This window comes from Oryctolagus cuniculus, chromosome 12 (assembly GCF_964237555.1).
Source record: "Oryctolagus cuniculus chromosome 12, mOryCun1.1, whole genome shotgun sequence".
Classification (NCBI taxonomy): domain Eukaryota; kingdom Metazoa; phylum Chordata; class Mammalia; order Lagomorpha; family Leporidae; genus Oryctolagus; species Oryctolagus cuniculus.
The window spans coordinates 90,077,707-90,105,061 of record NC_091443.1 but is presented as its reverse complement, the minus strand read 5'-3'; the positions used below and the strand labels follow the sequence as shown (position 1 = coordinate 90,105,061).

Below are 27,355 nucleotides of genomic sequence, written 5' to 3'. Positions count from 1 at the left end.
AGGTGCTTCTCCTGGTCTCCCATGCAGGTGCAGGGCCCAAGCACTTGGGTCATCCTCCACTGCACTCCTGGCCATAGCAGAGAGCTGGCCTGGAAGAGGAGCAACTGGGACAGAATCTGGTGTCCCAACCGGGACTAGAACCCGGGGTACTGGCACCGCAGGCGGAGGATTAGCCTACTGAGCCACGGCGCCAGCCAAGGAGCTATTTATTATAATAAATCTCCGAATCAGAGTCTGAGCTTCTCAGTACGCACAGACCACCCGCTTCACGGGGATGGATTCGAACCCCTCTGGCGGGTGCAGCTTCAGGCTATAAATGTGTGAAGACTGTCCGTGGCACTAATTGCCCGTAGCCAGTTTCCCTGTTCACTGAGCAGCCTTCTGCGTGGGCTCTCAGTGTAGCTTTCTAACAAGGGTAGAATACATGCGTCGGAGCAGGCCGAGGCAAGCACTCTGGCCGTCTGATCTCGATAGCTATGCCTAAGTAGCATTCCAGCTTATGCATCAATCTCTTATGAGTTCATCTGTACCAAAGAGATCAATCAGCGCTGACGAAATCAAGGCTCTTATCCTACAAAATCAAGGGTCAGACCTTGGGTTGCACTAAAGTAAGGAACGGTGCTCCAGGGGGCTTGACGCTGCCGGCCAGCTCCCTACGTGAACCCATGATCACACTAAAAACCGTCCCTCCTCCCGTTTCTAAAGCAGGGATGAAAATTGTTGGCATGCAAGGCAGGTATTGCTCAGAGATGACTCTCTTTATTAAAAAAAATTATCTGAGCAAGCATTTGAAAAACAAGAGAAGTCACACAAAAATTACGAATATCCATTTCTAGGCTTCTTTTGAAAATCCAGCTGCCATGGGGCCAGCGCTGTGGCTCACTTGGTTAATCCTCCGCCTGTGGCGCCTGCATCCCATATGGGCGCTGGGTTCTAGTCCCGGTTGCTCCTCTTCCAGTCCAACTCTCTGCTCTGGCCCCGGGAAGGCAGTGGAGGATGGCCCAAGTGCTTGGGCCCTGCACCCCATGGGAGACCAGGGGGAAGCACCTGGCTCCTGGCTTTAGATCAGTGCAGCGTGCCGGCCGTAGCGGCCATTTGGGGGGTGAACCAAGGGAAGGAAGACCTTTCTCTCTGTCTCTTTCTCTTTCTCACTGTCTAACTCTAGCTGTCAAATAAAAAAAAAAAAAAAAAGAAAAGAAAAGAAAAGAAAAGAAAAGAAAATCCAGCTGCCAAGGGCTAGAGCTGGACTGGCTGCCCCCCACAGGGAGGCCCCCTCTCCTCGGCTCTGCACTCCAGGAAACCGGACCTGGACTTCAAGCGCAGGCATCTTAGTCCCAAGGGAGAAGAAGCCTGGAAGTCAAAAGCGCATCCCGTGAACACTTTTCCTTTGGTTCCCACTGAGCACAAAGGGACGCTAACCTTGTAAACACACCCATATTTTGGGAGACGCTTGGGATTCAGTCTCCTGGGCGTTTCTGTGTGTGAGCCGCTGGGGAACATGAGGGAGTTGGTGGGAGGGACAGCTGGAGGAGGGGTCCACGTTGACCCACGCTGAGGCTGGGAATTGTCAGCGGAGGCAGGGGTGGAGCGTGGGGGACAGAAAGCGTTGGTGAGATTAGCCACTTCTCTTCTGCACCCTTCTTTCCTGCTACCACTACGCTTTCCCCAGCAAGTCCTGCTCTGGGCTACCGTGGTAGGGAGAGGGGAGACACGGGAATTGGGACGGGGGTGACAGGTGGAATCCCTAGTAGCAGCAGTGGGGTAGTCAGCATTAGGGCATAAAGATAGAGGAGCTGAGAGCCGGTGTCAGCCACCCCGCAGGCCTGGCCCGCTCTGCGTGGCCATTCACAGGAAAGGGACTGAGAGCCATGTGCTGATGGCCAGGGCGGGGCGCTGTCCATACAGCTCTAATTAGACAGCTTCGTGAACATCCAACACATTTAAGGAGCTAATGCTATTCAACAAAGCGCTATTGCTTTCTAGCCAAAGGGAGAGGAAATGAAGTGTAATAAGCACCCAGGACACCAGGGCACAGAGTTCTGAAGCTGCTGGTCAGTGGAGCGGCTGGAGAAATGATCCGATTTCCGGGGACGTCTGCCTTAGGCCCTTCCTTTCAGGGTGCGGACTGGGAGGACAATTAGATTTCAGTGGCCCGCTCAAGGCCGTCCATCACTTGGCCCTCTGCATCCAACTACCTCATTGGGTTTTTCCCTTCGTAAAAGTTCAAGGCGATTATGCAAAGCTCTAAGCCATCCGTCCTAGCTCTCATTATTCACCTCTGCCTTCACTCGTCTTGTGCCAGTGTTTAAACGGCACGCCAGAAAAGGTTAGCCAAGCGGCTGAGAAGCTGTCGGCGTGCGGACACCCCTACTGGCTGGTATGCCAGCTTTGAGCCCCACCTCTGGCGCCCGCCTCAGCTTCCTGCCAGTGCACACCCCAGCAGGCAGTGGTGATGGCTCAAGTAACTGGGTTCTTGCTACCCACATGGGAGACTGGACTGAGAGTCTGTCTTTCAGCTTTAGTTTGCTCCAGCCCTGGTTGTTGTGAGCATTTGGGGAGTGAACCAGGAGACAGGAAATTCATTCTCTCTCTCTCTCTCTCTCTCTCTCTCTCTCTCATAATGAATAAAAAAAAAATTTTTTAAAGGCACACCATCTCTCCTTTAGCCATGTCCATCCATTCCTCGAAGGCCTAGCTGGGGGCTGGCCTCCACTCAGCAGGGATACTGATCACTACTTTGTTTCCCTGTTCCGTAAGGCACCAGCTCAGCCTGCATCTGCAAGTCACACAATCAGGGTTTCAGCCCTGTCGACGGCTCTGAACAAGCCCATTGTCTTCTCAGTATGCCAATGAGGAATCTCCGTTTTTAGAGACTAAGGGACACGTGACGGTTTATAGCAAGGGCAGAAAGCAGACTGAAACCCGCCTTCTGCCTCGCGGGGCATGGTTATTTCCACACAAGCACACACGGCTGTTTTCGGACTTCTTAGTTGCCGGCTGCAAACAGATTCATTCGGAAAGATGGAAATTTTAAAAATCCTATAAATCTGGTATTTTGGAGTCATTCTGCCCCAGTGTTCTAGCCTAACGAGAGGGCTACCCTCCAAGTCTACACGACTCCCCGTGATTCAGAGGCTATGCCTTGAAAGAAAGTGTAAGAGTGAATCACTCTAGTCAATGAGCACTTATTTCTGCTCCAGCAGAAAGGATTTAGCAGGCTGGGAATGTATACTTGGCTTCAAGTACAGTTTAAGGGACAGTGGGTTAGACTACTGGAGAACACAGCAATAACATTCATGCATCTCAAGGACCTCTCAGCAGATAATTAACCTGGGCCATGATCAAAACAACGCTATTAGGTCCATCTCTCTTGTGGCGAATGCTATTGTGCTACTTGCTGTAGTAGTCGCCCTCGTTTCGTTGTAAGTAGAATGCTTCCTACTATAATACCCTGAGCGCTCCATTTTTCTCCTTGCAATAGAAAAGCACCAGCAGTCAGATAAAAGCATGAGAGTGCATATTTTTACTCGCAAAGCTGCAACTCTTATGACAATCTAGATAGATCCACTCTATGGTAGGTTTTCCACACCAACAACCAAGAGATGTGGATATTCTATTCATAAAGGAGACAGGGGTTTAGGGTACTTCTTTGTTCTGGATGTTTGTGTGAGAGAAAAGATCTGCTGCAGAGAGTTCTGGTTTTGGTGGGTTCATGACCCCTCTGCCAGTTCACTGGACCCCTTCTTAGAATAATGTGTTTAAGAAATGCAAGAAACACTTGGGACCTGATAATACTGAAATGCGGTTCTACCCGCAGACCCCTTGTTCTTTAAACCTATTACACTGGTGAGTCAGCCTCTTCCGTCTGCCTCATTTTTGGCTCTTCCCAGTGGGCTTATCACAGTAGAGACACTGTCTTTTAATGCTACTCAAGTTCAAAGCCCAAGTCACACAGCGAAGAGTGACTCATAGGAGGGAGCAGCTGAGTTCCGGAGGCGGGTGGCTGCTGACCTGGGATGATTTCAGAGCAGGGCAGAGGCTCTCGGCCTGGCTCCCCCAATTCCTCCTCTCTCTGTCCACTCATGCTTGAAATCCCTTAACAGAGCCTCACGCCTTTGTTTTAATTAAATAGAGGATTCGCTCTTGTTAAAAAATAAACACCCAAGGGAGAGGTAATACCCTACGCCAAAGATTTTCAAATTTATTTCCAGCAGGAGAACCTGCTTTTCAGATGCAACCTTAAATAGAATGCTGATATGTAAACAAGTGCAAGTTTTACAAGAATTCAGCAGAATTTTACATGTTGAATTATAAATAAATATAATAGGTAGTATATCTATAGTACTTTATAGCATATATTCATATTACACATTAATTATGTAAATATATTTCCATAAACTACTTATAGAAGTGTAAATCAACAAGAGAAACAATGAGGCCACTTTGATGAAAGCAAATTATGAAATCAGGAGTTATAAATAATAACTGTACTTTTACATCCATCACAGCACATAATTTATTTATGTCCTTTATCTTGCCTGCACAAAATGGAGAAAATCCCAACATGAACAGGGAAGTAATTTCAAGTCAGCTAACAATTTTTGTGATGGCATTTATAATCTCGGGGTTTTCTTTGACCAAAATGATCAAGACATCTAAAGAGCAGTAGGAATTCTTCGTTTCGATATGAATCACAAGCGACATCTAACAGCTCTCATGTTCCTCAACAACTACGAATTAGTAGGTAAGCACTTCATTAGAGGAGATTTTGACAAATGGATTTCATAATTGCTGTGATTCTTAACCTTCCTTGCTCATTATATAATGTTAGGCAAGTAGTTTAATCTTAGTGTCATTTTTTTCATCTGTAAAATTTACACAAATGGCACCTACTTTAAGAATATAAGCGCTTAATGCACTTACCACAGTGTCTAACACACTAAGTAAATACTATTATTACTGAAGGGCTCAATAACCAAAAATACTTCTCAAATGTGTCATGTGACATTTTAAGAAGGTCTACCACATCCCATTTAAACTTTCTTGTAGATATCTTAGCACTATTCTCTTTCCAGATATCCACTCAGAGTTACAAAACAATCTAATTTTATTTTGGCATGTTGAGTCCAAATTTTGAGCTGATTTTTTATTGTTGACTTCTACCTGCAGTTCGGAACAAAGTGACATTGCCACCCTACACTGCCAAAGGAAGGCCGCATAGCTCCTTTCAAATCACGTAAGAACCAACCCAAACTGAAACAGCAGTGAAACAATGCACAGGCTGTGTTATTGTGATGTCACATGTAGTACTGTAATGTACAGCTGACTATTATGCTGTGCCAAAAGCACACAAAGAGGACTTGCCTGGCTTTTCATGGAGGGTGGCATACCTGTGTTCAAATACTAACCCCAGTTAACGTTTACTGGGTGTTTAGTGGGGGTCATGCACTGCTTGAAGCCCTTTTCACATCATTTAATCTTCATTATAAGAAAAATATATTCATTTATTTGAAAGACAGGGCAACAAAGAAAGATGGGAACACACATACACATACACACATCTTCCACCACTGGTTCACTCCCCAAACGCCAGCAACAGTCAGGTCTGAGCCAGGCTGGAGCCAGAAACTCCGAACTGGTCTCCCACATGGGTGGCAGGAGCCCAAGAACTTCAGCCATGATCTCTTGCCTTCCCAGCTGCATTATCAGGGAGCTGGATTGGAAATAAAACAGCCAGGACTTGAACCAGCTCTCATATGATATAAGATGCTGGGTAGTAGGACTAAGCCACAATGCCAGCCCCCAGTCTTCATTTATTTGTGTGATTATTACAGGAGAGTACATGAACAGATCAGAATTTCAAAATAGAAAGACAGACCTGGTAAGAAATATCTTTAGGGAGTGGGAATTTGGCCAAGTGTTAAGCTGCTGCTTGTGACCCCTGCATCCCATATTGGAGTACCCGGCTTCCCGCTAATGCACACCTGCGAGACAGCAGCTAGCACCCAAACTGATCCTCTGGCTGAAACTCCTTGCACTACATCAGACTGCTACTTTCCCCTTTTGATCAACATGAAAAATGAGAATGAGCGGGCCACTGGCAGGAGCCAGGGTGTCTCACCAGGCAAATCCTATCAGATGGCCCAACAGGAGGACGCCTTGTGCAGCCAATCTATCACAGGCCAGCGGCATCATTACTTCACTTGCTATATAGCTTCACGGTAGAGCCTGGACAGACTGGGAGGGGAGGGTGAGCAATTGGTCCCCTTCTTAATGCCTAGAATATGAAAAACATGGTTTGGTGCAGTTGGAGGGGTCGAAGAACCAACAAACAGACCAGACAAGGTCCCTGTCCTCTTACTTGTGTGGTGACAGAGGCATCGCTACATGAAACATTAACTGTCCCAGCGGGGAAGGAGCCTCCACAGCATTCTGGTTCCCGCCCTCGGTCCCTGTAACCACCGTCACAGGGTGATGTGTGTGAGAGCTGCCAGCAGACATGCCTCAGATTTTCAGACCACTTCTTTGTACCAGGACCTCAAGCACTCTGCTCAGCACTTTGCAGTTTCTCATTTAAGTTTCAACACAAACCTCCGAGACTGATGCTCTCATTAGGGACATGGTATGCAGGAAGAAATGGGGCCTGTTTCTAGGTGACCACCCCCCGCTGGTCGGCATCCACACCTGGCAGCCTGACCCACAATTACTCTGCTAAGAGCTGAACAGTGCTGTGAGTTCAACACAGGCTTGGTCTGGGAGTACCTACAGCACCTCAGCACGGACACTCAAGATATGGCATGTTAAAGAAGGTAGAGGACTCACTACAGCCAGCTTTTAAAAACGTATGTATTTGAAAGACAGAGAGATAGACAGAGAAATCTCCTGTCTGCTGGTTCACTCCCCAAATGCCTGCAACAGCTAGGGCTGGGTAGGGTGGAAGGCAGGAGCTCGGAACTCCATCTAGGTCTCCCATGTGGATGGCAGGACTCAACTACTTTACTTGAGCCATCACAGCTGCCTCCCAGGGTGTGTGCATTGGCAGGAAGCTGGAGTCAGGAGCTGGAGCCAGGGACTGAATTCAGGCACTCTGATAGGAGGTGATACGGGCCTCTTAGCTGGAGTCTTAGCTACTAGAGTAAACACACGCCCTTGGAGTCCGTGTGGAGCAGCTCAGCATTGGGGTGCCGTATTGGGGTGCCAGCTAGAGCCCAAGTTCCTCTGCTTCTAATCCAGCTCCCTGCTAATGCACTTGGGAAGGCAGCAGATGATAGCCCAAGTACTTGCGCCCCTGCCACCCATGTGGGAAACCTACATGGAGCTCTTGGTTCCTTGCTTTTGGTTGGCCCAACCCCAGCATTGAGGCCATTAGGGGAGTGAAAGATCTCTCTTTTGCAAATAAATAAATCTTTAAAAAAAAAACAAAAAAACATGCGCCCCTACAGCTAGATGTTTCTAGGGACGTTGTCTGATGAGGGTTTAGACTCTAATCGCCTCTCCCCACTCCCACAGCAAGGGGCCATGCACCAGTCAGTGTCACATCCCATTCTTCTGCTTTCCCGGCACTCCACACCAATGCCGAACTGAGCAGCGACGGCTCCCGGCAATGCGACATCACCTCCGCCAGCAGCACCGCTGCCGTACTGGGGGGATGCACTCTAAAGGCTGGACAGGAGAAGTCACTGTTTCTTTGGGAAACTCCTCCCGAGCCACCTGCAGAGAAGCTCCCTGGAAGGAGAGCAGTCGGGATGCTGCTGCAACGTCGTCGCCATCCTTGGGTAATGACTGTGTGTCATAAATAGGATATGGCATTTCGGAATGTCTTTAAAGCTATTGCCTTTTGTTCAACTAATTTAATTTACCAAATGCTCCTGGGAAAAAGGAGGGGGACCAAGATGCTGACTCCACATTTCCTGAAAAACCCAACATTTTCTTTTTAAGCTGCTCTCTAAGAAATTACATCCGATTGCTGTCTGCTGTCTCCCTCCAACTCTGCCTCTGTCAAAATCCTGCCCTGGCAGGTGCGAGAGAGAATAGATGCAGAACTTGAGTGAATACCCACATCTGTTTTTGGAAAAAGGGAACAGAAGCAGCACAGAAGGAAGTAAAAGAGGTAATTGCTGGCTTGAACTACAATACATTTTACTTGTGGGCAGAGGGCCAGCTTATGGCAGGCGGACTACGCAGGCCCAGCTTATTGGAATTCAGGGGTGGGCCTCCGCTCTCGTCCAGAGACAGCTGTAAACCAGCAGCCCATAGCATCGCAATCAGGCGCCGAGTTTTGTCAAGGAATGCTGATATGTACAGAAGCAGCCCTGTCCGCTTCAGCGGTACCCCTGCCTGGTGAGATGACAGTCAATCTCTGATTCCAGATGACAAGGACTGGATAAAAACTTAAAACAAATGGCGACCTTTCCAAAGATTAATTTGTTTACCAACAAAATGTTCCCTCTTTTGTCATCTGAGATGGGGGTGACCTTCACTTTCCCGGATCCAGGCTGGAGGGATGCTGACTGTAGTCATCTGTTAAGTTAACTCCGTCTCAGCAATTATTCCCTTTTTTATTTTTAGTGACAAGAAGGCTTTATTAATTCACTCGGCTTCTTGTTATGGTTTATAAATGCAACAAGCTCATTCTGAATTACTGCAGTGTAACATCAATTTGTTTAAATCTAATTCTGCTACCGTTGCCAAATTATGTTGTGACTGTAATTGTGGCCGTGTGCACGGGCTTCAAACACAATCGTGTCTTAACATCGTCCTTCCTTCTACAGCCCCTGCAACCCCCCCACCCCTGACTTCTGGTACTGCTTCTAATCATTCGACATTAACACAACTGCCTCACTCTCCATTACTTTACCATCTCAGAAATGCAAGTGCTTTCCGTGAGAGATTACTACACACACCCCAAGTGAAACAGTAAAGAATGAAACCATGATTTGTGAAGTGTGCTCGCTCCCCAACTAAGTTAGTGCAAAACACTGCATAACATATGACTCATAAAATCTAGAAATCATAATAGTATTAAATTCAACCTCATGAATAAATAAAAGATTCTAAGTTTACATTGCATTATATATTTATTTATTTGGAAAGTGGGACCAAAGCACTGGTATAATTCTACAGCAACTCATATCTTGCCAAAAAGAAAAATGTTTTTATGATTCTTTTCTAGGTCATAACAGTTATAATCAGGGTTATTTGTGCAGCAATTCAAAGCAATGTTTTGTTTGGCTATTTTGTTATGCATTCATAATCGTTCTTTTAAAATTCATGTTCACAGATACATGATTCCAGCCTTTTAAGAAACCGTTTTTATCTTTACAAAAATAAATCAAAGTCAAATTTTCTGTAGCTCTTTTAAAGTGCTGCATTAGAAGGTCTGAGCTGGAAAGAGACGTCAGTGAGCAAATAGGAGCTGCACCAGGAACTCCTTCCTGTCTCCCCGTACCTGTGAGGATCTACTGAAAAACACACACAGGGCTGATCTAAGATCATGAAAAGGTCATCCATGAGCTCCCATTTTCAAGCACATTTTTATGAATTGATTTTACATAACAGAGTCATCGAATTTAATGAAGGCAGTTTTGTGATCTGAGTGTGTGTACGGGCATGGGGGCAAGGTATCGCCGCAACGCACTAAAATCGTTGTGCTGGCCTCTTATTGTCAGAAAGGGTACGCTTTTTCATCAGATAGAGAGCGTATCAGCTATAGGAACTCCGGTTCTACACAGGCTGCACCTTCTGATCTGCTCTGTTGAAAATGACCAGGAGTTTTTACAGGTTTTTGACATGCTGTTCAAGTTGCATAAGACCGAAGGAAACACGTGGCCCTCCGTCAGCAAATAATAATACCCTTTGAGTGTTTAGGGTTGTTCTAGAAAGCCCTGACCTTGGTGCTGCTGTCCTAATTAGCAACACATCACACTGCTAGACACACTACTTCAAAATAGTTTCTTAAGTGGCAAATCATGACTGTATTTATCCCCAGATGTTCCGTGTGGTTGTTAAAACCAAGAACCTGAATGCTTGTCTCACATGAGTTTTTGCACAATGCTTCTGTTTTATAATTCCAAAATAAAAATTGTGTTTTTCAGTTAGTACCACCCTATATTGATATCAATACAAAATGATAGGGTCAGTTAATGATTTTGATCGAAAGGCCAGCAGTCAGTTGGAGCAGACACACTGTCCTTCCCAATCTTAAAATGCTCTAGTGTAGATTCTTATGCCATCGTTTTACGAGGAAAATAAGGGATCATTCATAAATAGATGTATGTTATGCTCTCTATTTGTTGCACAAGACAAAGTGCTTTCTCTAATTTCCATTGCTCAAAATACATGGACACAGTATCTCTAAGGCACTCGGACTACTTGGAGATTAGAAAAAAGATGCAAGAAATGACTAAGATGTTGCCCCCAATTTTGGATATAATTTTAAATTCCCTATTGCAGTCTGAATCTTCACTCAATTAATAAAGCCAAGCACAATGCCCGGTACATCTAGAGGTTTGCCTTTAAAACACGGATGCTCAGAGAAAGTTTGCATGCAACGCAGCAGCTGCCTGGGGCTAGGAATCTTCAGCACTCCACCAGCTAAGCCAATATTAATTCTAGATTGAAGAGGAAAACAAACAAGGACAAAAGAGAAATCTGCTTCTGCCTGTGCAGCCAGAGAAATAACATTTTTATTTTGGAGGCTTTGGGCTCATGGGAAACAGATAAAAACCCTTTCACATTATTCACAGTGACATTTTAAATAAAGTTTCAGCAGAAATAAAAATATCTAACTTTCTGGTGATTTCTTAGGCTATAAAGTAGTTCTGTGATAAAGTGCTCTTAAACTAAACCTGTTCGAATGACAGAAAGCACGTATAAAGACACTGAAAATATATTTTAGGGTCACCCAAGTGAAGCAAGCAGTTGAGAATGCCTAAGTGGGGAATCTGGTGGCTTCATCTAAGACACAATTCTGCCAGGTCCAAGCAGCTCTGCATCGAATCCTAAAATTAGTCTCATTTTCAGATTATAGTTAAGAGTATTTGAGAGATGAAGGTTAAAAGTACATTTAAGAAGGAGAGATGTCACCTCCGTGTTTTTAGCATTAGAAATTAGAAATTGTTTCTAGCATTAGAAATGATCTTAAATTAAAAAGTTAAAACCAAGGGCTACTCTTAATTCTCCCAAGAAAACCTCACGACACAGGAGTCCAAGTCTCGCTTTGGGACACTCTGGCTGCGAGTCCACAGCACACAGCCGGAGCAGACAGACTCGAGATCCCTCCATGCCCATCTCATCTGATTATGTTCCCCTCTCGTGACTTTGTTGAGGGAAAGGGCTAGACCCTGCCTGCTTTAGAGGTAGAGTGATATTCATAAATTTGCCATTGTCTACGCTTATGAGTACGCGAAGTGGATGTCACACTTTTGTTTGCCTTTGATTTGCCTAGTGGTAAGCCTGCTATTTAAAGAAATAAAATATCTACCATTTCTCTATTCTTCTTGCTGTCCAATTGTTTCCTCCTTGTGAAAATGATGGTACTAGATTATTTAGGAGTCTCCAATAAAATAGAGAAATTTGGATGAGCCGCAAATAGATCTTGTAAATTAGGATTGCATTTTTTTTACATCGTTACTAATTTCACACTGAGGGAGAGCCATACCTCTCTATTTCACCTCCAAAAAATTCCAAGGACAAAAGGATCCCAGTCTTTACTTAACAGCTACATTCCATCTCACAGTACTGACAAATGAAGTTGAATTATTTCAAAAACAAATAGAGAGAGAGCTCATCAAAGCCTCTCGTTACTTACACGTGCTTTCCTCTGATTAATATAAGGCAAACTGATTCCATAGCTGGCATTGACCGCGGCTCGGTGGTGGCTGTTCTCCGGATCCTGCAAGATTTTCATGTCCAGCCCTATCTTTTGCTGAAACAAAGAAACAATTAAACTTTCATGTCGGATGAACAAAAATGCTTACTACCATCCTACATCCTCAGAGGAATATAAAGTTCTTTAAAAATAATTATTTGAATGTAATTCTCCCGGGGGGGGGAAATGAATTCGGATCTTTTATTGAGGCTGCGTACATTAGTCCCTTTTATTCACTGGAAGGGGACTTTCTGCAGATTTCTCTATGGATCACATCGCTCACACAAACACATCCTCGGATGCTGCTCATCTTTAAGAAATGAGCGCCAGAGGTGAGCCACGGTGGACAAAGGACCAGAATACCTGCTCTGAGTTTGTGGTTCACTTTCCAGGTCAAGGATTTTGTCTGTGGAATCTATACTACAGACAGACAGGTAGAGGGCTCCCTCGGTCTGCTCATGCGGCCACCTTCCTGCGGGGACACGTACAGGTGAATCTCAGTTTGGACCTGGTCAAAGTTACTGAAGCAAATTCACCTGCTACTCCTCAGAGATTTTGCTCTCCGTGAAAATAACCTAGGCTTTCATTAGAAAAATAAGAGCATCTTGTTCGAATCACTTATTCCTCACATGAAGTGATTCAGATTTAGTTACTTCTGAGATGTTTAAAAATAAAGCACAGGCGTGGCGGGGGCAGGATCATGATGATGGGGAGAGGGTAGGGACTGGACCCTGGACTGCCGTGCCAGACCTGGGGTAGTCCCCTCACCTCTCTGGGAGTCAGTCTTTATTTGCAAAAGGGAGTGGCTGGGTTTGATGGTCTTTTGAGGAATTATCCCAAGCTTTGGCATTCAAGATGCGAGGCCGAAAGATAACCTGGCACTTAGGGAATATGGTATTGGCGACAATTTCTGAAATAGTCTGTGATTTTTTTTTTCATTGTGATATGATCATACACCATAAAATTCACCCTTTTGAAGTGTGCGGTTCAGTCCCTGCAGCATAGACTGCATCCCCCCAACTCCAGGATACTTCCTCACCCCTCACGCGACCCCACTCCCTCCTGCCCTGAGCCCCCACCCCACTCCACCATCGCAGGCAGCTGCTCCCCGACTTTCTGTCTCTGTGGGTAGAAAACAGTCTAGTCAGCTCACAGAAATGGGACCATTCCAGAGGCGGCTTCTGAGACTGCAAGTACCCTGGGCAACTTTAAAAACTGGTTTCCTTTCATTGTGTGCCTTGGTTCGGAGGGGGGATCTGAGGCCCTGGTTAAATTTGTTGTGGGAACCAGACCTCTGCAAATGGCCTGCGCCTGAGGTCAAAGTCAAGAGGGAGGCCACAGAAACATCTCTGGAATGCAAGCCCTCTAGAGAAGCTATTTCTTAACACTTGTTCCAAAGCTTCCCTTGACTTTTTTCTTTTCACAGTGTTTTCATATGCAAATCTCCAAAGAACTGCCTTCAGCGTCCACTCCGTCCACGTCCACTCCGTGGAGCCCAGGCAGGGACGCGGGGTGTAACAAGGCACGTCCTGTACCTTTCTCCTTGAGGTACACGTGGTGGTGACAGAAGTGATCCAGTGCCTAATTATAAATGGCTTCCCTCCTGTGGGTAACCCACACTCTCAGCACTACTCCGGGGTTTTTGCATGGAAACCGGGTGCCTCTTTTATTGAAATTAATACCTGAACATAATTTTTTCCTTCTTAATTAAACTTCCGGAATAATTTCCATTCCACCAAGGATGGGAAAATTGCTAATATGTGTTACACTGACTGGATGTGGCTTCTGTAATTAGGGCATTTTGAAAATGTGTGTTCTGGATACACACGATGAAAATAGCTTCATCTGTCACGTCTAAGCTTTGTTAGAACTTTCAGATTCTGGGATCCGGGCTCGGCGAACCGCAGCGGTCTTCTGGGCTTCATCACACACCGTCAACTTCGTGTGGCTATCAGGCCAGGGCAGGAAGGAAATCACCAAACATAGAATCGCTGCTAAAACTGGCATCAAAATCTATTTGTGTTTTGCCCATTTTTACATGTCTGTGGTACTGGACACACAAAGTTCCAAAAGAGACATCAGTGGGCGAGTAGAAATCCAAGTGAAATGGGGGGGGGGGGGTACCAGTTCTTTACTGTTGGCTTCTAATTGCCCACTGGAAGGATCACATCATCGACAGTGTAATATCTGATATTTCAGTGCCAAAGCACGTGAATGCCAACATAGTAATATGTGCGACATGTGATGTAATTTCCCTTTCAAAAACACATATTAAAGGTATCTATAGGGCCAGCGCCGTGGCACGGTAGGTTTATCCTCCGCCTGTGGCACCAGCATCCCATAGGGGCCCCGCTTCTAGTCCTAGCTGCTCCTCTTCCAGTCCAGCTCTCTGCTGTGGCCCAGGAAGGCAGTGGAGGATGGCCCAGGTGCTTGGGCCCTGCACCCGCATGAGTGACCAGGAAAAAGCACCTGGCTCCTGGCTTCAGATCAGCGCATATCTGGCCGTTGTGGCCATATGGGGAGTGAACCAAGGGAAGGAAGACCTTTCTCTCTGTCTCTCCCTCTCACTGCCTATAACTCTACCTCTCAAATAAATAAATAAATAAACATCTTTTTTTAAAAAAAAAAAGTATCTATGTTTAAATAATGTTGACATATCAAATGGTTTCATTGGCAATTACTACCAAATACATTCAAAACCTGAATTCGTCTTTTCAACCATGGACAAAGATGGGCAGGAAAAGGTTTCCAAGCATAAGCTGCGTTACCAGACATGGAAATAAGATTTTCCAAGAAAAATAATTATAGATGTAGAAAACAAAAACAAAATTAATCATTCCACTGAGCAGAGAAGCACACTTTGGAAGATGAGCATTTTTGACCACTAGTCCAATAAATATCAGAAATCATTCCAGAGATATTTCTTAAATTGGTCAAAAGACAGCAATGGGTGTCATCTATCTTGAGCCACTGAACAATCTCAACTTCGTATTCTCCCCTTTTGATAGTAATTACAAGCAGATATATCAAATGTGACTCTCATTTAGACTTCGGTTTGTAAGAACAAAAGTTATTATCAGAGCCAATTACTGTTTTACCTACATGGCTGCACAGAAGCAGGGAGCTCAGTTTTCATCTCATCAGTGATTTTGTGGTATTTATTTTATGACTATGCCCACAAAGCTATATAAGAAGGAAATAGCTTATGCTATTAAAACTAGGATTGGAATATAAGAGGCTAAGGTTTCTCTTAGAAGAACTTCTGAATTAAAAACACTAGGCAGCGTATAATGCCAGCTCCCCAGACATGGGCAGACCATAAAATGACACACATCTGAGCAGTAGATCCCACACAGAGTAATCAAAATTGAAATGCTTCACAAACAAAGTTGAGAGAGGCTATTTACTAAGTTACAGTATTATCAGCATAACATTATTCTCAACAGTGGCTGCTACAAAAACATCTTCTAAAGTGGATATTGCTTAATATCGTATTCCCACTGGTTAAAGACATCTCCGGTTTAATTTCCAAACCGCAGAAAATAAAAATAGGAAGAGAATGCAGTCACCTTTAACACCCACGCTCTCGACCATCGTGATGCATAATGGAAAAACAATAGGCACCGAGTCTCTGTTCAAGCCATACCATCCAGGGTTCGTTTGGAAAGCTGCCTAACAATGCCTGCTTCCCAGGGTTGTTTGTGAGGCCTGGGGGACGAATGTGCGGTAAGGTTCTGCTAAATTCTCAAGCACTCTTCGGGAGCTGACGAGGTAGGTGGTGCCACTGACCAAGATATCCTGGCTGCCATGGTCTGACACTCCATGAGCTCTTTTTTTTTTTTTTTTTTTTTAGATTTATTACTTATTTGAAAGAGTTACAGAGGCAGAGAGAGAGAGAGAGAGAGAGAGAGAGAGAGAGAGGTCTTCCACCCGCTGGTTCACTCCCTAACTGGCTACACTGGCCGGAGCTGCGCAGATCCGAAGCCAGGAGCTGGGAGCTTATTCTGGGTCTCCCATGCAGGTGCAGGGGCCCAAGGACTTGGGCCATCTTCTACTGCTTTCCCAGGCCATAGCAGAGAGCTGGATTGAAAGTGGAGCAGCCAGGACTCAAATCAGCGCCCATATAGATGCTGGCACTGTAGGCTGCGGCTTTACCTGCTACGCCACAGCACTGGCCCCTCTCTTGAGCTCTTAATCTGTCTCCTCTGTCCCCAAAATTTAAATGGATGAACTGATCCAAAAATTGATAAAAGAAGGAAGCCAAGAGTTATTTGACTTCTCCAGAAAAATTCTCTTTCATAGTTATCAAAGAGTTGCTATGGAAATGCTAAAGGAATGGTAGAATTCTAAAATCAGCACTTTGCAACCCCTAATGAGATAATGCATTTAGGCAAACGTCAGTGTTTGCTAACAGCACTAGGTGAAAACTTGCGGGTACTTTTAGAAAGGACAGCTAGAGGCCAGCGCCGCAGCTCACTAGGCTAATCCTCCGCCTGCGGCGCCAGCACCCCGGGGTTCTAGTCCCGGTTGGGGCGCTGGATTCTGTCCCGGTTGCTCCTCTTCCAGTCCAGCTCTCTGCTATGGCCCGGGAAGGCAGTGGAGGATGGCCCAAGTGCTTGGGCCCTGCAGCCACATGGGTGCCAGGAGGTAGTGACCATTTGGGGGGTGAACCAATGGAAGGAAGACCTTTCTCTTTGTCTCTCTCTCTAACTCTGCCTGTAAAAAAAAAAAAAAGGACAGATAGAGCTGATATTACCTGGACTCATGGACTGACCTTAACATTATTAAAAGAAAAAAAAGCAGCCTCCTGATGGGCTCTAAAAGGAGCAGCACCGTAGAAGTAATCCTGGGTCAGGCCACCGCCGGCCGCACTGGCACCCCAAACCTGGGCACCAGCGCCAGTCCTGGCTGCTCCCTTCCCACCCAGTTCCCGCTAATGCGCCTGGGAAAGCAGTGGATGACGTCTCGAGTGTGGGGCCCTTGCACCCATGTTGGAGACCTGGATGGAGTTCCAGGCTCCAGGATTCAGCAGGGCTCTGCCCTGGCTATGGCGGTCATTTGGGGGGGAACCACTGGATGGAAGGTGGATCTCGCTCTCTGTCACTCTGCCTTTCAAATAAATAAGCAAATCTTTTTTTTTTTTTTTAAGAGAGGAGTATCTCAAGGAGCATAAAGTTTAAAAAAAAAAAAAGGAGTATTCCTGTCAGAAGATGGAACTTGAATATGATTGAGTTTCCGGATAAAACCATCGGTTTACAACAAATACTAGGGACAAAGAAACATGTAAAATGACACCATGAGATTGCAATCAGACAAATCCAGCTTATGGGAAGAGCTAGATGACAAATGAACTGGTTTCTTCAGCAAATTAATGACATTTTTTAAATGAGAGAAACTGTCATAGGCAAAATGAGGTACAACTGGGGTGTATGGACCTTGTTTGCAACATGATTCAAACCAAGAGGAGAAAGACAGCTGGGGAAAACTGAACTGAACTGCAACTAGGTAAGATTAATGAGTTGTTGCTAAACCTGCTAGATTCAGCCTGTATCCAAGAACATACGGAGGGATGCAATGAGACAATATCTGGGACGTGCTCTAAAAGACTTGGCCCTCGCCCAGAAAAACAAAGGGACTCGATGAGTTGTGAAATTATGCTGGTAACACCAGTGATGGGGAGCAGTGTTGCCATGCAGCAGGTTAAGCCACTCCCTGTGACACTGCATGCCGGTATTGGAGAGCCGGTTCGAGTCCTGGCTGCTCCCTGCTAATGTGCCCGAGCCTCCGCCACCCACAGAGGAGACCCAGATGCAGTTCCTGGATCCTGGCTTCAGCCTGGCCCACACTTGGTTGTTGCAGCCATCTGGGGAGTGAACTAGGAGACGGAAGATCCATCTTTATCATTGCTCTGCCTTTCAAATAAATAAATAAATCTTAAAAACAAAACAAAAAACCTGATTCATCGTTAGTTGGATTTCATCCTATTTTTGTGCCTGTTCAAAAACTTTTTTTTTTTTTTAAAGAGGGAGATCTTCCACATTGGTTCACTCCTCAAATGCCCACTAGACCAGGGCTGAGAAGCCAGGAGCCTAGAACTTCCAGTGGGTGGCAGGGACACAACTACTTGAGCCATCATCCAGTGCCCCCCGGAGTGTGCATTAGCAAGAAGCTGGATTAGAAGAGGAGGAGCCAGGACCCCCAACACGGGATGCAGGCTTTCCTAGTGGCGTCTTCATCGCTGAGACAGACTTGTGCCCCTCAAAGGCAAGTCTTCTTAATAAAAAGTCAGAATTAAAATGCAGGTATACATCACAGGTAACTATTTGTTATTATTTCAGCTCTAACATGCTATGTGCTATGACTTCCCCTCTTATCTGGTGGTGTGGCTAGAAGGATCAGCAAGTAGAAGCCCCCTCCGTTAGCAGGTGTTTGGGGCAGTGGTTAAGAGACCGCTTGGGACGCATGCATCCCACAAAAGAATGCCTGGGTTTGAGACCTGACTCCAGCCTTGACTCCTGTCTCCTACTGACGCACACCCTGCAGGGCAGCCCGTGACAGCTGAAGTCCTTGGGTCCCTGACCCACGTGGGAGACCTGGATTGAGTTCCTGGCTCCTAAGTGAACACCGGCTAGTGCAGGCATTAGGGGAATGAACCAACAGATGGAACATCTTTGTCTGTCTCTCTGACGTTTGAATAAATGTGGTGGTTTTTTTGTTTGTTTGTTTGTTTTTTTTACCGACCCCGGCTTCTGCCTAACTGCCTGAGCCCGTGGCACCTTAAGACTGAACCGCTCCCATTCACATGTACCCTGCAGGGGCTGACTGGGTTGGGGGGAAGCTAACTTTTATTCGGCTCCCGTGTGGGGCCAGGCCGCAGAATGGGTGGGTGTCGCCCTATCCAGCTGACTTAGCTCAGTTCTTAAGAGGGCAAGAGGGAGCATGTGACAGCACTGCTAGGCCAAGGAGGACAACTGGGCAGGCGACTTCTGCAGGCCACGCGGCTCCAAGTCGGGAGACAGGAACCAATCCTCATGTCGGCCCCTGCACATCTTCCATCCAGTGGGTCACTCCCCAGGTGGCCGCAAAAGCTAGGGCTGGGCCAGGCTGAAGCCAGGAGTTTGGAACTCCATCTGGGTCTCCTCGTGGGTGGCAGGGGCCCAAGCATTTGGGCCGTCCTCCGCTGCTTTCCCAGGAGCATTAGTAGGGAGCTGGGTTGGAAGTGGAGCAGCCGGGACTGGGACCGGTGCTCTGATATGGGGTGCTGGTGTTGTGGGCGCCAGAATGCTGACCCCAGTGTTTTCTGTGTTCTTGAATCCACTTCTGCTTTGCCGTCTCTGACCCCAACAGGAACCACGTGGGCCCACGGCCCCGCTGATTGTCAGGGAGACCTAGGACGGGTCTCTGTGTCTCCAATCTGCGTGAGCTCCTGCCTCTGATCTCTGACTGGCACGTGGCTCTCACCCTTCCACCCCCGGGGAGTTTCCCGGAGGGTGGCACCATCTGGTCTCCCGCTGGGGCCCGGCCCCTCTCCTGCTGCTCCCCGCCCACTGCCCCGAGTCCCAGGCGTGCTGAGTGGCCAGCCAGTCTCTGCTCAGGAGAGCACGCTCCGTCTGCCTCTGCGGGGAGAGGCTGGCCGCTCTCCTGGGGATGCCTCTCCTCCCCTGCTCAGGGTCTTCTGGGCCCAGCTTCACTCAGACTTGAACTCAGATCCAGGCACAGCCTCCTCAGAGAGGCCTCCCTGAACGCCATCTCCCCTTCTCTGCTCTCAACAAGTTGCTCGTTCACTCAACCGCTTACAGAGACCAAGAGGTGTGCAACAAGAAAGCCAGGCCCCGTCCCTACGCGGATCTCAGATTCCTGAAGGACTATAAGGAGTCCGATAAAAACACATAAACGCACATACAATTAAGTTTCCATGCCGACAGTGTTCTTAATAAAATGCACTAGGATAAGGGGACGGGGAACCAGGGAGGCCTCCTTGGAGGTGGTGAGCAGGGGCTGATCTTCTGAGCAGAGGACAATTACCCTGCAAGCTGGTGCAGACACCGAGTCATGCTGAGATTCGGGAGCGACTCGGGAGTGAGAAACTGATGAGTCATGAGAGGGGCTCACTGCGGAAACGAAGGCCCCAGTAAGAGCCTGGCCTCGATGGGCGGGGCACTCCTTGCGTTACCAAGAGAGAAGACATAGAATACAGGTGGACTAGATACTGGGAAGGCCAGGATCAAGCTTAGTGAGTGCTGGGAAAATGAGCTTACATGAGGCAGGGTAATTCGGTTCACTCATGTATTTGAAGCCCAGAGGTAGGTAGTTCAGGCTGGGTTTGCGAGCCCGTGAAGTAACCAGGGTCCAGACTCCTTCCAAGCGCTCTGCTATCACTGATGTGTGGGTCTCCTCCTCCTGATCTAGCATGGCTGCTAAAGTGCCAGGCATCACAGCCTCGTTCCAGGCAGCAGCAGTGAACAAGGGGAAGAAAAATGTCAAAAGGCACAAGTCACTGATCTTTAAGGAACTTCCCTGAAAACTGCCCATATGTCCCCTGACATCCCATTAGCCAGTTCTAGGTTACAATGAAACTGTAAAGGAAGCTAGAAAATGTAGTCTTTATGTTAGGTCACAAATCTAGGGTTTTACTACCAAGAAAGAGACAAATAGAGGGGCTGCCAGCAGACTCCAACACAGGAAAGGAGGTGGATTTCATCCGATTTCACTGGCTGTTTGGGCTGCGAAGGGAGATCATCAGCTCGTGGGGAGCCCGGTGGTAAGGGTTTGTGGAGGGAGGAGTGGTCTGACGGAGCCCTCTCGGGGGCGCTGTGGCTCCGCGGGTTAAGCTGCTGACGGCAACACCTGTATCCCATATAGGAGCACCGGCCCACATCCCCGCTGCTGCACTTCCAAGCTAACTTCCTGCTAATGCACCCAGGAGAGCCGTGGGGGAGGGCCCACACACCTGGGCCCTGGCCACCCACGGGGCACTCCTGAGTGGAGCTCCAAGCTCCTGGTCTCAGCCTGGCCCAGCCCCGGTGTGGTGGCCATTTAGAGAGTGAATCAGTGCATGGAAGATCTCTCTCTCTCTCTTTCTCTCTCTCTCTCTCTCTCTCTCTCTCTGTCATTCTGCCTTTCAAACAAATAAACTTTTTTTTAAAAGAAAGAGAGGAAAACTTGTTTTTTAAGAATAAATGAGGCCGGCACCGCGGCTCACTAGGCTATTCCTCCGCCTGTGGTGCCGGCACACCGGGTTCTAGTCCCGGTCGGGGCGCCGGATTCTGTCCCGGTTGCCCCTCTTCCAGGCCAGCTCTCTGCTGTGGACCGGGAGTGCAGTGGAGGATGGCCCAAGTGCTTGGGCCTGCACCCCATGGGAGACCAGGAGAAGCACCTGGCTCCTGGCTTCAGATCAGCACGGTGCGCAAGCCACAGCGCGCCGGCCGCAGAGGCCATTGGAGGGTGAACCAACAGTAAAGGAAGACCTTTCTCTCTGTCTCTCCCTCTCTCTCACTGTCCACTCTGCCTATCAAAAAAAAATAATAAAATAATAAAAAAGAATAAATGAGTACATACATAAGCAAATGAAACAGCCATCTCGAAGAATGGGAAAGTGACTTCGCTGCAGGAAGGTGCTGGCCTTTCCGCGCCGGCTCTGGTGTCCCCTTGAAGTTTGGGGTCATGAGATTCAAGTGAGGCCAGCGCGGCCACCTGCGGCTTCTCGGGTGCAAGCAGAGCAGTGGGGTGGCGAGCTCTAACCAGGCTCTGCGGGGAAGGAGGGAGAGACACTGAACCGCGGACGAGGTCAGCCGAGAGTGGGCACGGAAGGAGAGCACCCCCTGCCGGGGTCTGTTCTCCCATCCTCAAGGTAGACCGCTGCTGACCACAGAGGCCACCTGGGGCCCAATCCCTTTCTCACTTTCTGCTCTGCCATCCTCAGAGCACAGCCTTTGGTTCGTCTGTCACCTCCTGTTGCAATATGACTGCTGCAGTTCCGGATGTCGTGCCTGTGTTCCAGGCTGAGAGGAAGGGGAAGAATGCCAAGGGACATGCCAGTTGTGACAATCCCTTTTATGAGGAGAGCAAAAATTCCCCTGAACCCATCCCCCAGGAGGCTGCAGCTCAGTACCCACTGGACAGGGCTGGGCTACGTGGTCTCACGCCGTCTCGAGGAGGCTCCGAAACGAGGGAGCTGATGTCCTGCTGGGCAGGAGCATGGGTGGGAGGCGGGTGCTGGGAAGAGAACGCCCGTTTCTGCCGGGAGCATGGCCTCCAGCGTAGCCCAGGGGGGCAAGGACACTGTGAGAAGAGCGGGAAGTTGTGAAACGGTGAGAGGCCAGGGGCTTGCAGGCCCTCGCGTTGCTGAGGAATTGTTAGAATATTCTGCATGGCTGCGGAGGTCAGCTGCTGTGCCGGAAACAGACTTCAGAGCCGAAGCCCGGGCCTTAGGTGTGGCCCACAGCAGTCCCACGGCCTGCTCCTGCAGCCTCTGTGAGCGCACGCAGCGCGTTGTCTGTGGGACGCCCGTCCGCACGCTGCGGCCCCACGGCACGGAGATCAGCCACGCCAGCACCTGCCACGCAGCGGCGTCCACATCTTGGAGGGAAAGAAACCGCGCCCCCTCCCCGTGGTGAAAGGCAGTTTTTAGCTTTTCCATGTTTGTGTTACTCTGACACTCGGCCGCTGTGGCCCAACTATCCCTGCATGACACCCTGTCCATCAACAGTGCGCCACTGGTGACACCCTGTCCACCTTTACGGCTCGAGGGTTGGTCGCCCACTCACGAGCTGCCTTCCCTGGCTGCCACTGCTCTCCTGAGTTGGGGGCCACGAAACGACGGGCATCCTGCACAGCAAGGAGCCAGCAGCTCCCGGGGAGCCGGAGAGAAGGGCAGTAGACATCTGGCAGGTAGGGGCCGGGGGCACTGGCTGGCTGCTGCCTGGAACACCGCATTGCATAGTGGAGTGCCTGGGTTCAAGTCCCAGCTCTGCTCCCAATTCCAGCTTCCTGATAACATGCAACCTGGAAGGCAGCAGACGATAGCCCCAGTAGTTGGGTTCCTGCCACCCACGTGGGAGACCCGGATAGAGTTCTGGGCTCCTTGCTGTGGCCTGGCCCAGCCCTGGCAGCCACAGGCACTTGGGGAGTCATCCAGCAGAAGGGCAGTCTGTCTGTCTTTCTTTTCTTTTCTTTTCTTTGACAGGCAGAGTGGACAGTGAGAGAGAGAGACAGAGAGAAAGGTCTTCCTTTGCCGTTGGTTCACCCTCCAATGGCCGCCGCGGCCTGCGCACCGCGCTGATCCGATGGAGGTACTTCTCCTGGTCTCCCATGGGGTGCAGGGCCCAAGCACCTGGGCCATCCTCCACTGCACTCCCTGGCCACAGCAGAGAGCTGGCCTGGAAGAGGGGCAACCGGGACAGAATCCGGCGGCCTGACCGGGACTAGAACCTGGTGTGCCGGCGCCGCAGGTGAAGGATTAGCCTAGTGAGCTGCGGCGCCGGCCCTGTCTGTCTTTCAAACAAACACAATTTAAAAAGTAAAAAAAGAAATGTGGGCACCCCCCCAGATGTCACAGGACCACGGAAAGCCGTATAATAAAACGCAGGAAGTCTGTGCAGTCATAGCAAGCGGCTTGGGCTTCTGGGAGAGGTGCTGGGAGTGAAAAACACGCAGCTAATTGAATTTTTCCATGGAAATGTTATTAGTGGGTATAGTCCTAAGGGCCTATTTTTCATGATGATTTTTTAAATAGAAAAAGCCCCAAATACCATACTTAATCATCTGCTCCACTAACTGTAACTTAGGTAAAGTATCAACTTCTTTAAAGCCTCAACCTTCTGAAGTCTACACCTCTGTAACACACACACCCCGGAGCGTGAGCCTCTGTCTAAGCCGCTGAGTGGGATGGAGTCACAGTCAGACGGCGGTGCCGGCCTGGAGCGTGGCAGTCCTCACGCCCAATTCTAGCGCGGCTTCCTCTCGGCCACATCAGCGTCCCCGCCACAAGTCGGGGCGGGGGGGGGGGGCAGGGTTTACCAGGAGTGCCCCACGGGTGAATTCTCTGGACGGGTCTAGAGGCACATACCTGAGGGAAATTCTGGAGCAAGATAGGCCACCCCCTTCTCCCCTCCCCCTCTCCCTTCTCTCCCCCCCCCCCTTCAGTTGTGAATGGCCTATGGCTTAAAGGCAGTCATATTTTAAGCAGGGGCGAGGAAAAGCCAGAACCTGGAGTGCCGGCAGACCCGCGTCTGCAGCCCTGCCCGGCCGCCTCTTCGCCGGAACTATCTGCTCTCATCTTCAGTTTCCAGCCCTGTAAAGCGGGAACAATGCCCTCCCTCACGCTCCTGAGTGTCTCCCGCCTCTGCTGGCTTGCCCTTCCCCGTCCTGTGCTCAACCCAGCAGCAGCGGCACCCTCTGAAAGCGCACAGGTCTCCCGGGGATAGGCTTTGGCAGCCCTCCCTAGCCTGCTGTGCATCGATGCGCGTGCTCCCAGGTCAGCAGCTTCACGCAGCCCGTTCGCTCTGGCCCAGGTGCCTCTCCTCCCAGCAGCCACGCCACATGCCACTCCCTCCCTCGACGCCGCCGTCAGATTTCCACTCTGGCTCACCGCACGCGTGTGCGTGTGTGCATGCATGTGCGTGTGTGCATGTGTGTGTGTGTGTGTGCGGCTCCCCCCTACTGTCCCCTCCCCAGCTTCGCTCTCACAAACTAACACGCTCTTCATTCCACTTCCGATCCAGCTCGCTGCTAAGGCTCCCAGGAAAGCAGGGGAAGATGGCCCAAGTGCTTGAGTCCTTGACACACATTTGGGAGACCCAGATGGAGCTCCTGGCTTTGGTCTAGCTCAGTCCTGGCTGTTGCAACCATTTAGGCAGTGAGCCAGCGGATGGAAGATCTCTCCCTCCTAACAGCCCTCTGTGTGTGTGTGTGTGTGTGTCTTAGAGAGAGAGTGTGTGTGTTACTCTCTCTGTCATCTGCCTTTCAAATAAATAAATAAAACTTTTTTAAAATAAAAATTTACAGTGATGAACTCATTTATCCTTATAATATCCCTATGAGAAAATATTATTGTACCCATTTTTCAGATGAACAATGGAGCCAGAGAGAGGGGACGTAACTTGCCAAAGTACAGCTAGTAGGTGGTGGGGCCAGGATGTGGCATCATAGTTCTAACTACTACAGTGTCATCTACTGGGCACCTGCTCCGGCCCAGGCAGTATAGAAACTTACTATACAGCAATGAATTAAACAGTCTCTCTGTTTTAAATATAAAATAATCAACCATAGTGGTAAAACCTCAACAGGTTGGATTTCAACCAACAAAGCAGTAAAAGTCATTTGGGAGATAATTGGGGCAATCCGAATATGAACTGGGAATTTGTTATACTGAAGAATAATTGTTGCTTTCATTAGGCGTGGTAATAGTATTGCGAGTGAGTAAGGAACGTACTCATTTTTAAAGATGCGTGTTAAAAGCGTTAAGGTCTTGGGTCTGGATCTTAAAACACTTCAGTAAAAGCAGACGAAGCACAAATGGCAGAGGTCAACGGCAGTTAAATCTAAGCAATGGGGAGATGATTCCCCATGGCTCTCCTCAGTGTTGTCTTGGCCTGCCAGGGCTGCCCTAACCAAGACCCACACAACACTCAACAACCTGCACTCCTCCAGTCCTGGAGGCTGGAAGGCCAAGATCAAGGCCGCAGCACATTTGGTCAGGCGGCAGGCACCCGGACGGCCACCTTGCTTTCCCTGGGTGTGCCCGTGGTGCCTCTCCCACAAGCACTCATCCTGTTCATGTGGTCCCTGCCCTCGTGACCCGCACACCTGCCCAGGGCCTCACTCCAGACACTGTCCTGTCAGAGGCTACACTCCAACACACGCCTCGGCCAGGCGGGACACAGACATTCAGTATGCAGCACGTACGTGTTACTTTATTTTTTAAAAAGATTTATTTTATTTATTTAAAAGAGGGAGAGACAGAGAAAAGAGCTTCCATCAGCTAGTTCATTCTCCAAATGGCCGCAACAGCTGTGGCTGGGCCAGGCTGAAGCCATCTGCCTGGAAAACCATCCAGGTCTGCCACGGGGCTGGCAGGAACCCAAGACTGGTGCCATCTTCCACTGACTTCCCAGGAACATTGGCAGGGAGCAGGACAGCAAGTGGAGCAGCCGGGCACTCAAATCAGCGCTCTGATATGGGATGCTGGGCATCACAGGCAGCGGCTCAACCTGCCGCGCCCCAGCCCCAGCCCCAGCAGGTGTTTCAATACTTTCATAATTAAGAGATTTTTAAAAAGTCACAGAATAAAGACAAGTCCCTGCTCTCACGGAGCTTCCATTCTCATCAGAGGACGGGCTGGTTGACCTGCACTCCCTGTGGGTATTCTTTGCCCCCCGACCCCATCTGGTAAAATCCAGCCAGCTGTGTCTCCGTCCCCTGAGAGTCAGGACGGGTAACTCAGCGAACTCCGTGAGGTGCCTCAGCTGCTCGGTCTCTCTCCAGCCTCCATCTCTCACCACATCACTCCTTAGAACGTCAACTGTCGCTCCCCCTCTTCGTGGAGGAACGACACAGGACCCTGCGCTGTTCTTTCGTCTGCTCGGCCCTCCCCGGGTTTGCTGCTGGTTCTTCCCGGGTTGGCTACTATCCCTTCCACCTCCGTGGAAGGGCAGTTCCCCCTGGCTGCATTCCCCACTTCCGCAGGGGAGCGGCACACCGCCGGCCGGCTTTCTCGGGGGCTGCACGGGTTCCCTTAGATGTTCCCCATAGATGTTCCTGATGCATGCCGTCTCTCTCCTCCTTTATAGTCCTCCTCCGCCAATCCCAACTCGGCTGCCCACACGCCGAGTACGCTGCTCTCCTCCAATCAGGAGCAAGTCCTACAGTTTATTAGTTGAACTGGAGGCAGCTGTGCGGAAGCTGTTTACTTCTCTCCCAGCGCCATATTGTGGGAGAGCAGATGCATAGAATAAGTCCTAATTCGAGTAATTTAGTCTAGTCCGGATTGCTCCCCACAAAGTAACTTAGTCTAGTCCGGATTGCTCCCCACATCAACAATTCTCAAAACTTCAAAAAATCACTTTCTCAGGGCTGGCATTTGGCCTAGTGGTCAAGATGCCTGCATCCCAGGGGCCAGGGCTATGGCGCAGCGGGTTAATGCCCTCACCTTAAGCGCTAGCATCCCATATGGGTGCCGGTTCAAGACCCAGCTGCTACACTTTTTTTTTCTTTTTTACTTATTTGACAGGTAGAGTTAGTGAGAGAGAGAAACAGAGAGAAAGGTCTTCCTTCTGCTGGTTCACTCCCCAGATGGCCACAACAGCTGGAGTTGTGCTGATCCGAAGCCAGGAGCCAGGAGCTTCCTTCTGGTCTCCCAAGCGGATGCAGGTGCCTAATCACTTGGGCCATCTTCTACTGTCTTCCTAGGCCACAGCAGAGAGCTGGACTGGAAGAGGAGCAGCCGGGACGAGAAACCAGCGCCCATGTGGGTTGCCAGCACTGCAG

At 48.9% G+C, this 27,355-nt stretch overlaps 1 protein-coding gene across 4 annotated transcripts in view; it reads right to left on the bottom strand.

Annotated features, from left to right (window-relative positions):
* IQCH (IQ motif containing H) overlaps positions 1-27,355 on the bottom strand; it is a 232,755-nt gene that overhangs the window by 165,587 nt on the left and 39,813 nt on the right. For all 4 annotated transcript variants that reach the window (XM_008268850.4, XM_051821802.2, XM_051821803.2 and 1 more), the window contains exon 5: positions 11,810-11,926. In XM_008268850.4, coding sequence (XP_008267072.2) covers positions 11,810-11,926 — 117 coding nt within the window. The remainder of the gene's footprint in view (positions 1-11,809; positions 11,927-27,355) is intronic.